At 61.3% G+C, this 12,010-nt stretch overlaps 1 protein-coding gene across 1 annotated transcript in view; it reads left to right on the top strand.

The window, feature by feature from the left end:
- LOC138101400 (retinal guanylyl cyclase 1-like) overlaps positions 1-10,669 on the top strand; it is a 31,748-nt gene extending 21,079 nt beyond the window's left edge. The window contains exons 17-20 of the mRNA XM_068999204.1: positions 854-952; positions 2,684-2,778; positions 8,309-8,394; positions 10,579-10,669. Of these exons, the coding sequence (XP_068855305.1) occupies positions 854-952; positions 2,684-2,778; positions 8,309-8,394; positions 10,579-10,669 (371 nt within the window). The remainder of the gene's footprint in view (positions 1-853; positions 953-2,683; positions 2,779-8,308; positions 8,395-10,578) is intronic.
- The last annotated feature ends 1,341 nt before the right edge of the window (positions 10,670-12,010 follow it).

Raw genomic sequence — 12,010 nt, 5'->3', positions numbered from 1 at the left:
GTCACATCCATTGGCCACAGCCATTGGCCACATCCATTGGTCACACCCATCGGTCACACCCATCGGTCACACCCATCGGTCACACCCATTGGCCACGCCCATCGGTCACATCCATCGGTCACACCCATTGGCCACATCCATTGGTCACGTCCATTGGCCACGCCTATTGGTCACACCCATTGGCCACGCCCATCAGTCACACCCATCGGTCACATCCATTGGCCACATCCATTGGTCATGTCCATTGGCCACACCCATCGGTCACACCCATCGGTCACACCCATCGGCCACACCCATCGGTCACACCCATTGGCCATGCCCATCAGTCACACCCATCGGTCACATCCATTGGCCACATCCATTGGTCATGTCCATTGGCCACACCCATCGGTCACACCCATTGGCCACACCCATCGGTCACACCCATTGGCCACATCCATCGGTCACACCCATCGGTCACACCCATTGGCCACGCCCATCGGTCACATCCATCGGTCACTCCCACTGGCCACAGCCATTGATCACAGCCATTGGCCACACCGTTGGCCATGCCATTGGTCACGCCCTTTCACTGTCCACTCAGTGGCCACGCCCAACTCGTCACTTATGGCCAACGCTCAAGAGGTCGTGACCCATTGGCTGGCACTCATTGGCTGAGACTCTTGGCCACGCCCCCAAGCGACCACACCCAACCCATTGGCCAACCCTCACCGGTCATCGCCCGATGACCCCAACCCCTTCCATCACCCCACGCCGGGACCCCTCCCCTTTGAGGCCACGCCCCCTTTGAGGCCCCGCCCTCTGAGGCCCCGCCCCTCTGAGGCCCCGCCCCCTGACGCGGCCCCGCCCCCAGGGCCGTGCGTGGCGGGCGTGGTGGGGCTGACGATGCCGCGGTACTGCCTCTTCGGGGACACCGTCAACACCGCGTCCCGCATGGAGTCCACCGGGCTGCGTGAGCGGCACCGGGAACGGGATGGGATGGGATGGGATGGGATGGGATGGGATGGGGTGGGGTGGGATGGGATCAATGGGATGGGATGGGATGGGATGGGATGGGATGGGATGGGATGGGATGGGATGGGATGGGATGGGATGGGATGGGATGGGATGGGATGGGATGGGATGGGGTGGGATGGGGTGGGGTGGGGTGGGATGGGATGGGATGGGATCAATGGGATGGGATGGGATGGGATGGGATGGGATGGGGTGGATGGGATTGGATGGGATCAATGGGATGGGATGGGATGGGATGGGATGGGATGGGATCAGTGGGATGGGATGGGATGGGATCAATGGGATGGGATGGAATGGATGGGATGGGGTGGATGGGATTGGATGGGATCAATGGGATGGGATGGGATCAATGGGATGGGATGGGATGGGATGGGATGGGGTGGATGGGATTGGATGGGATCAATGGGATGGGATGGGATGGGATGGGATGGGATGGGATGGGATCAGTGGGATGGGATGGGATGGGATCAATGGGATGGGATGGAATGGATTGGATGGGATGGGGTGGATGGGATTGGATGGGATCAATGGGATGGGATGGGATCAATGGGATGGGATGGGATGGGATCAATGGGATGGGATGGGATGGGATGGGATGGGGTGGATGGGATTGGATGGGATCAATGGGATGGGATGGGATGGGATGGGATGGGATCAGTGGGATGGGATGGGATGGGATCAATGGGATGGGATGGAATGGATGGGATGGGATGGGATGGGATGGGATGGGATGGGATGGGATGGGATGGGATGGGATGGGATGGGATGGGATGGGATGGGGTGGGGTGGGATGGGGTGGGGTGGGGTGGGATGGGGTGGGACGGGGATGGGGACAGGGACAGAAGACAGGGATGGGGACAGGGCTGGGGACGGGAGGACATGGGGGGGACAGGGACGGGGGCATGGCCGGGGATGGGGACGGGGACGGGGACATGGAGACACAGCTGCGGACACGGACAGGGGGACACGGACAGGGGGACAGGGGGACAGGGACAGGGGGACAGGGACACAGCCATGGGGACACGGACAGGGGGAAACGGACACAGCCATGGGGACACGGACAGGGGGACACGGACAGGGGGACACGGACAGGGGGACAGGGGGACAGGGACTGGCCCATGGGGGGATGGGGACGCGGGATTTGGGGACATGGGGGGATGGGGGCGCGGGATTTGGGGACACGTCCCCATCCCCCCATGTCCCCAAATCCCACATCCCCACCCCCCGTGTCCCCATCCCCCCCCGGTGTCCCCAAATCCCGGTGTCCCCATCCCCCCATGTCCCCAAATCCCTCACCCCCACCCCCCGTGTCCCCAAATCCCGCATCCCCACCCCCCCCCGTGAGGGTTTTGGGGGGGTCCCGGGGGTTTTTTGGGGTCGGGGTCGGTCCGTGGGGGTTTTTGGGGTTTTTTGGGGTCGGGGTCGGTCCGTGGGGGTTTTTGGGGGTCTCGGGGGTTTTTTGGGGTCGGGGTCGGTCCGTGGGGGTTTTGGGGGTCCCGGGGTTTTTTTGGGGTCAGGGTCGGTCCGTGGGGGTTTTTGGGGTTTTTTGGGGTCGGGGTCGGTCCGTGGGGGTTTTGGGGGGTCTCGGGGGTTTTTTGGGGTCGGGGTCGGTCCGTGAGGGTTTTTGGGGTATTTTTGGGGGGTTTCTGACCCCCTCCCCCCCCCCCAGCCTATCGCATCCACGTGAACCAGCGCACGGTCGCCATCCTGCTCTCGCTGCAGGAGGGCTTCAAGGTCGACATCCGCGGCAAGACCGAGCTCAAGGTGAGCCCCAAACGGCCCCGAAACGCCCCAAATACAGCCCCAAAACACCCCAAAACACCCAAAACCACCCCGAAGTCCCCAAATACGGCCCCAAACAACCCAAAACACCCCAAATACAGCCCGAAACGGCCCCGAAACACCCCAAATACAGCCCCAAAACACCCCAAAACACCCAAAACCACCCCGAAGTCCCCAAATACAGCCCCAAATGGCCCAAAACACCCCAAAACACCCCAAAATGCCCCAAACCACCCCGAAGTCCCCAAATACAGCCCCAAACGGCCCCAAAACGCCCCAAATACAGCTCCAAACCGCCCCAAATGGCCCAAAACACCCCAAATACAGCCCCAAACAGCCCCAAATCACCCCAAAACACCCCGAAGTCCCCAAATACAGCCCCAAACAATCCAAAATGCCCCAAATACAGCCCGAAACGGCCCCGAAACACCCCAAATACAGCCCCAAACAGCCCCAAACGGCCCCAAAATGCCCCAAATACAACCCCAAAACGGTCCGAAACACCCCAGAAGCAGCCCCAAACGGCCCCAAATCACCCCAAAGTCCCCAAATACAGCCTCAAACGGCCCCCAAATGCCCCAAATACAGCCCCAAACGGCCCCAAAACACCCAAAAACGCCCCGAAGTCCCCAAATACACCCCAAACGGCCCCAAAACACCCAAAAACGCCCCGAAGTCCCCAAATACAGCCCCAAACAGCCCCAAAATGCCCCAAATACAACCCCAAAACGGTCCGAAACACCCCAAAAGCAGCCCCAAACGGCCCCAAATCACCCCAAAGTCCCCAAATACAGCCCCAAGCGGCCCCAAAACACCCAAAACCACCCCAAAGTCCCCAAAACACCCCAAAGTCCCCAAATACACCCCAAACGGCCCCAAACCACCCCAAATACACCCCAAACGGCCCCAAAACACCCCAAAACACCCCAAAGTCCCCAAATACACCCCAAACGGCCCCCAAACGCCCCAAATACAGCCCCAAACAGCTCGAAACGGCCCCAAAACACCCCGAGAGCGCCCCAAATCCAGCCGAAACCACCCCAAACCAGCCCAAATACACCCTGGAACCGCCCAAACACGGCCCCAAATCCCTCAAAACCACCCCAAACCCCTCAAACCCACCCCAAACCCCTCAAACCCACCCCAAACCCCTCAAAGCCACCCCAAACCACTCACACCCACCCCAAAACCCCTCAAACCCATCCCAAAACCCCTCAAACCCACCCCAAAACCCCCCAAACCCACCCCAAACCCCTCAAACCCACCCCAACCCCCTCAAAAACCACCCCAAAACCCCCCAAACCCACCCCAAATCCCTCAAACCCACCCCAAACCCCTCAAAACCACCCCAAACCCCCCAAACCCACCCCAAACCCCCTCAAACCCACCCCAAATCCCTCAAACCCACCCCAAAACCCCTCAAAACCACCCCAAACCCCCCAAACCCACCCCAACCCCCTCAAACCCACCCCAAAACCCCTCAAAACCACCCCAAACCCCTCAAAACCACCCCAAACCTCTCAAACCCACCCCAAACCCCCCCAAACCCACCCCAAACCCCTCAAAACCACCCCAAAACCCCTCAAACCCACCCCAAACCCCTCAAAACCACCCCAAAACCCCCCAAACCCACCCCAAACCCCTCAAACCCACCCCAAAACCCCTCAAAACCACCCCAAACCCCCTCAAAACCACCCCAAACCCCCTCAAACCCACCCCAAACCCCTCAAACCCACCCCAAACCCTCAAACCCACCCCAAACCCCTCAAAACCACCCCAAAACCCCCCAAACCCACCCCAAACCCCTCAAACCCACCCCAAAACCCCTCAAAACCACCCCAAACCCCCTCAAAACCACCCCAAACCCCCTCAAACCCACCCCAAACCCCCTCAAACCCACCCCAAATCCCTCAAACCCACCCCAAAACCCCTCAAAACCACCCCAAACCCCCCAAACCCACCCCAACCCCCTCAAACCCACCCCAAAACCCCTCAAAACCACCCCAAACCCCTCAAAACCACCCCAAAACCCCTCAAAACCACCCCAAACCCCTCAAAACCACCCCAAATCCCTCAAACCCACCCCAAACCCCCCCAAACCCACCCCAAAACCCCTCAAACCCACCCCAAACCCCTCACACCCACCCCAAAACCCCTCAAACGCACCCCAAAACCCCTCAAACCCACCCCAAACCCTCAAACCCACCCCAAACCCCCCAAAACCACCCCAAACCCCCTCAAACCCACCCCAAACCCCTCAAACCCACCCCAAACCCTCAAACCCACCCCAAACCCCTCAAACCCACCCCAAAACCCCTCAAACCCACCCCAAACCCCTCAAAACCACCCCAAAACCCCTCAAACCCACCCCAAACCCTCAAACCCACCCCAAAACCCTCAAACCCACCCCAAACCCCTCAAACCCACCCCAAACCCCTCAAACCCACCCCAAACCCCCCCAAACCCACCCCAAACCCTCAAACCCACCCCAAACCCCCCAAAACCACCCCAAACCCCCTCAAACCCACCCCAAAACCCCCCAAAACCACCCCAAACCCCCCAAACCCACCCCAAACCCCCTCAAACCCACCCCAAACCCCTCAAAACCACCCCAAAACCCCTCAAACCCACCCCAAAACCCCTCAAACCCACCCCAAACCCTCAAACCCACCCCAAACCCCTCAAACCCACCCCAAACCCCCCCAAACCCACCCCAAATCCCCCAAACCCACCCCAAACCCCTCAAACCCACCCCAAACCCCCCAAAACCCACCCCAAACCCTCAAACCCACCCCAAAACCACCCCCAAAGCCCAGCAAACTTAGAACCCATAACTGCCCCCCAAATGCCCCCAGGACCCCATAACTGCCCCCAAAACTGACCCCGACGCCATACCTGCCCCATAACTGACCCCATACTGACCCCATACTGACCCCATAGCTGCCCCATAACTGCCCCATACCTGCCCCATAACTGACCCCATACCTGACCCCATAACTGCCCCATACTGACCCCATACTGACCCCGTAACTGACCCCATACCTGCCCCATACCTGACCCCATACCTGACCCCATAACTGACCCCATACCTGCCCCATAACTGACCCCATACTGACCCCATAACTGACCCCATACCTGCCCCATACTGACCCCATAACGACCCCATACCTGCCCCATAACTGACCCCATACCTGACCCCATACCTGACCCCATAACTGACCCCATACCTGCCCCATACTGACCCCATTCCTGCCCCATACCTGCCCCCATACCTGCCCCATACCTGCCCCATACCTGCCCCCATACTGACCCCATACCTGCCCCATAACTGCCCCCATACCTGCCCCATACCTGCCCCATACCTGCCCCCATACTGACCCCATACCTGCCCCATAACTGCCCCCATACTGACCCCATAACGACCCCATACCTGCCCCATAACTGACCCCATACCTGCCCCACCGCACAGGGGAAGGGTGTGGAGGACAGAGTGGCTGTTCCTCCTGACCCCATAACTGACCCCATACTGACCCCATAACGACCCCATACCTGCCCCATAACTGACCCCATACTGACCCCATACCTGCCCCATAACTGACCCCATACTGACCCCATACTGACCCCATAACTGACCCATACCTGACCCCATAACTGACCCATACCTGCCCCATACCTGCCCCATAACTGACCCCAAAACTGACCCATAACTGACCCCATACCTGCCCCATACCTGCCCCATACTGACCCCATACTGACCCCATACCTGCCCCATACCTGCCCCATAACTGACCCCATACCTGCCCCAAAACTGACCCCATAACTGACCCCATACTGACCCCATACCTGACCCCATACCTGCCCCATAACTGACCCCATACTGACCCCATACTGACCCCATAACTGCCCCATACCTGACCCCATAACTGCCCCAAAACTGACCGCATAACTGACCCCATACTGACCCCATACCTGACCCCATACCTGCCCCATAACTGACCCAAAACTGACCCCATAACTGCCCCATACTGACCCCATACTGACCCCATACCTGCCCCATAACTGCCCCCATACTGACCCCATAACGACCCCATACCTGCCCCATAACTGACCCCATAACTGACCCCATACCTGCCCCATAACTGACCCCATACTGACCCCATAACTGACCCCATACCTGACCCCATAACTGCCCCATACCTGACTCCATAACGACCCCATACCTGCCCCATAACTGCCCCCATACTGACCCCATACCTGCCCCATAACTGACCCCATACTGACCCCATAACTGCCCCCATACTGACCCCATAACGACCCCATACCTGCCCCATAACTGCCCCCATACTGACCCCATACCTGCCCCATAACTGACCCCATACTGACCCCATAACTGACCCCATACCTGACCCCATAACTGCCCCATACCTGACTCCATACCTGCCCCATAACTGCCCCATACTGACCCCATACCTGCCCCATAACTGACCCCATACCTGCCCCATAACTGCCCCCATACTGACCCCATAACGACCCCATACCTGCCCCATAACTGACCCCATACCTGCCCCACCCCACAGGGGAAGGGTGTGGAGGACACAGAGTGGCTGTTCCTCCTGACCCCATAACTGACCCCATACTGACCCCATACTGACCCCATAACGACCCCATACCTGCCCCATAACTGCCCCCATAACGACCCCATACCTGCCCCATAACTGCCCCCATACTGACCCCATAACGACCCCATACCTGCCCCATAACTGACCCCATACCTGCCCCATAACTGACCCCATAACTGCCCCATACTGACCCCATAACTGACCCCATACCTGCCCCATAACTGACCCCATACTGACCCCATACCTGCCCCATAACTGCCCCATAACTGACCCCATAACTGCCCCATACTGACCCCATAACTGACCCCATACTGACCCCATACCTGCCCCATAACTGACCCCATAACTGCCCCATACTGACCCCATAACTGACCCCATACTGACCCCATACCTGCCCCATAACTGACCCCATAACTGCCCCATACTGACCCCATAACTGACCCCATACTGACCCCATACCTGCCCCATACCTGCCCCCATACCTGCCCCATACCTGCCCCATACCTGACCCCATACTGACCCCATACCTGCCCCATAACTGCCCCCATACCTGACCCCATACTGACCCCATACTGACCCCATACCTGCCCCATAACTGCCCCCATACCTGACCCCATAACTGACCCCATACCTGCCCCATAACTGGCCCCATACTGACCCCATACCTGCCCCATAACTGACCCCATACTGACCCCATACCTGCCCCATAACTGACCCCATACCTGCCCCACCGCACAGGGGAAGGGTGTGGAGGACACAGAGTGGCTGTTCCTCCTGACCCCATACCTGACCCCATACTGCCCCCATACTGACCCCATACCTGCCCCATACCTGCCCCCATACTGACCCCATACCTGCCCCACAACTGACCCCATACCTGCCCCACCCCACAGGGGAAGGGTGTGGAGGACACCTATTGGCTCGTGGGGCGCGAGGGGTTCACCAAACCCATCCCCACCCCCCCCGACCTCCTGCCGGGGTGAGTGGGGCGGTTGTAGGGCCAGGGGGGTGGTTATGGGGTCATGAGGGGTGGTTATGGGGTCAGGGGGTGGTTATGGGGTCAGGGGGGCGGTTATGGGGTCATGGGGGCAGTTTTGGGGTCATGGGGCGGTTATGGGGTCAGGGGGCGGTTATGGGGTCATGGGGGTGGTTATGGGGTCAGGGGGCAGTTATGGGGTCATGGGGGTGGTTATGGGGTCAGGGGGCGGTTATGGGGTCATGGGGGTGGTTATGGGGTCAGGGGGCGGTTATGGGGTCATGGGGGTGGTTATGGGGTCAGGGGGCGGTTATGGGGTCATGGGGGTGGTTATGGGGTGAGGGGGCGGTTATGGGGTCATGGGGGTGGTTATGGGGTGAGGGGGCGGTTATGGGGTGAGGGGGTGGTTATGGGGCCGGGGGGGCCGTTATGGGGTGAGGGGGGCGGTTATGGGGTCATGGGATGGTTATGGGGTCAGGGGGGCGGTTATGGGGTCATGGGGGCAGTTATGGGGTGGAGGTGGCGGTTTTGGGGTCAGGGGGTGGTTTTGGGGTCAGGGGGTGGTTATGGGGTCAGGGGGGCGGTTATGGGGCAGGGGGCGGTTATGGGGTGAGGGGGCTGTTATGGGGTCAGGGGGGTGGTTATGGGGTCATGGGGGCGGTTATGGGGCAGGGGGCGGTTATGGGGTGAGGGGGCGGTTATGGGGGCGGTTATGGGGTCATGAGGGCGGTTATGGGGTGAGGGGGCGGTTATGGGGTCATGGGGGCGGTTATGGGGCCGGGGGGGCCGTTATGGGGTGGGGGGGCAGTTATGGGGTCATGAGGGCGGTTATGTGGTGAGGAGGCGGTTATGGGGCGAGGGGGTGGTTATGGGGTGAGGGGGCAGTTATGGGGTCATGGGATGGTTATGGGTTCATGGGGGCGGTTATGGGGTAGAGGTGGCGGTTTTGGGGTCAGGGGGTGGTTTTGGGGTGAGGGGAGCGGTTATGGGGTCACAGAGGCGGTTATGGGGTGAGGGGGCTGTTATGGGGTCAGGGGGGTGGTTATGGGGCCAGGGGGTGGTTATGGGGTCAGGTGGCGGTTGTAGGGCCAGGGGGCTGTTATGGGGTCAGGGGGCGGTTATGGGGTCAGGGGGCGGTTATGGGGTCATGGGGGCAGTTTTGGGGTCATGGGGCGGTTATGGGGTCAGGGGGCGGTTATGGGGTCATGGGGGCAGTTATGGGGTGGAGGTGGCGGTTTTGGGGTCAGGGGGCGGTTATGGGGTGAGGGGGCGGTTATGGGGTCAAGGGGCGGTTATGGGGTCATGGGGGCAGTTATGGAGCCGGGGGGGCCGTTATGGGGTGGGGGGGCAGTTATGGGGTCATGAGGGCGGTTATGGGGTGAGGAGGCGGTTATGGGGCGAGCGGGCGGTTATGGGGTGAGGGGGCGGTTATGGGGTCATGGGATGGTTATGGGGTCATGGGGGCAGTTATGGGGTGGAGGTGGCGGTTTTGGGGTCAGGGGGTGGTTTTGGGGTCAGGGGGTGGTTATGGGGTGAGGGGAGCGGTTATGGGGTGAGGGGGCTGTTATGGGGTCAGGGGGGCGGTTATGGGGTCATGGGGGCGGTTATGGGGCAGGGGGCGGTTATGGGGTGAGGGGGCGGTTATGGGGGCGGTTATGGTGTCATGGGGGCGGTTATGGGGTCATGGGGCGGTTATGGGGTGAGGGGGCGGTTATGGGGTCAGGGGGTGGTTTTGGCGGTCTGGGGTCCCCTGGGGGTCACTGGGATTTGGGAAGGGGTCCTGGGAGGTCACTGGGATTTTTTGGGGGAGGAGGGGGAGGGTTTTGAGGGGGGAGGCGTCCTCGGGAATTTTTGGGGTGGGTCCCTTTGGAATTTTGGGGGGGGAGGGGTCACTGGGGGGTCTCTGGTTCATGGGGGGGGCGCAAATTGGGATTTGGGGGGGGGAGGGGTCCGTGGATGGGGGAGGGGCGGCAGCGGAGCTCCCGAGGGTGGGGTGGGAGGAGGGGGAGGGGCAATGGGGGGAGGGGCGGGACCCCCCTGTAAAACTCCACCCGCAAAAACCCCAAAAATCCCCCAAAAATCCCCCAAAAATCCCTCCAAAAATCCCCCAAAAATCCCCCCAAAATTAAAAAAAAACCTTCCCGAGCCCCAAAAAGCCCCGAAATGGCCCCAAAACGCCCCCCCCAGGGCCAGCAACCACGGCATCAGCCTGGACGAGATCCCGGCCGAGCGGCGGCGGAAGCTCGAGAAGGCGCGGCCGGGGCAGGTGCTGAAATAGCCCCGCCCAGCAGGTGAGGAGGCCACGCCCACCTGGTGGGATAAGCCCCGCCCACAGGATGGGATAAGCCCCGCCCAGCAGGTGAGGAGGCCACGCCCACCGGGTGGGATAAGCCCCGCCCACAGGGTGGGATAAGCCCCGCCCACCGGGTGGGATAAGGCCCGCCCACAGGTAGGACACGCCCACAGGTGGGATAAGCCCCGCCCACAGGGTGGGATAAGCCCCGCCCACAGGTAGGACACGCCCACAGGTGGGATAAGCCCCGCCCACAGGTAGGACACGCCCACAGGATGGGATAAGCCCCGCCCACAGGTAGGACACGCCCAAAGGGTGGGATAAGCCCCGCCCACAGGTAGGACACGCCCACAGGGTGGGATAAGCCCCGCCCACAGGGTGGGATAAGCCACACCCATAGCATGGGACAAGCCCTGCCCACAGGTAGGACACGCCCACAGGTGGGATAAGCCCCGCCCACAGGTGGGATAAGCCCCGCCCACAGGCAGGACACGCCCACAGGGTGGGATAAGCCACGCCCACAGACAGGACACGCCCACAGGGTGGGACAAGCCCCGCCCACAGGGTGGGATAAGCCCCGCCCACAGGTAGGACACGCCCACCAGGTGGGATAAGCCACACCCACAGGTAGGACACGCCCACAGGGTGGGATAAGCCCCGCCCACAGGCAGGACACGCCCACAGGGTGGGATAAGCCCCGCCCAGCAGGTGAGGAGGCCACGCCCACAGGGTGGGATAAGCCCCACCCACAGGGTGGGATAAGCCCCACCCACAGGTAGGACACACCCACCAGGTAGGATAAGCCCCGCCCACAGGGTGGGATAAGCCCCGCCCACAGACAGGACACGCCCACAGGGTGGGACAAGCCCCGCCCACAGGTAGGACACGCCCACCCAGGGTGGGATAAGCACCGCCCACCCAGGGTGGGATAAGCCCCGCCCAAAGGGTGGGATAAGCTCCGCCCACAGGTAGGACACGCCCACAGGGTGGGATAAGCCCCGCCCACAGGGTGGGATAAGCCACGCCCAGCAGGTGAGGAGGCCACGCCCACCAGGTGGGATAAGCCCCACCCACGGGGATGGGATAAGCCCCGCCCACAGGTAGGACACACCCAGCGGGTGGGATAAGCCCCGCCCACAGGTAGGACACGCCCACAGGGTGGGATAAGCCACGCCCCATTTAGGACACGCCCACAGGGTGGGATAAGCCACGCCCCATTTAGGACACGCCCACAGGGTGGGATAAGCCCCGCCCGCAGGTAGGACACGCCCACAGGGTGGGATAAGCCCCACCCCATTTAGGACACGCCCACAGGGTGGGATAAGC

The sequence above is a fragment of the Aphelocoma coerulescens genome, unplaced genomic scaffold (assembly GCF_041296385.1).
Source record: "Aphelocoma coerulescens isolate FSJ_1873_10779 unplaced genomic scaffold, UR_Acoe_1.0 HiC_scaffold_280, whole genome shotgun sequence".
In the NCBI taxonomy this organism is placed as follows: domain Eukaryota; kingdom Metazoa; phylum Chordata; class Aves; order Passeriformes; family Corvidae; genus Aphelocoma; species Aphelocoma coerulescens.
Note: the sequence above shows the minus strand (reverse complement) of the source record. Positions and strands in the feature narration are given on the sequence as shown.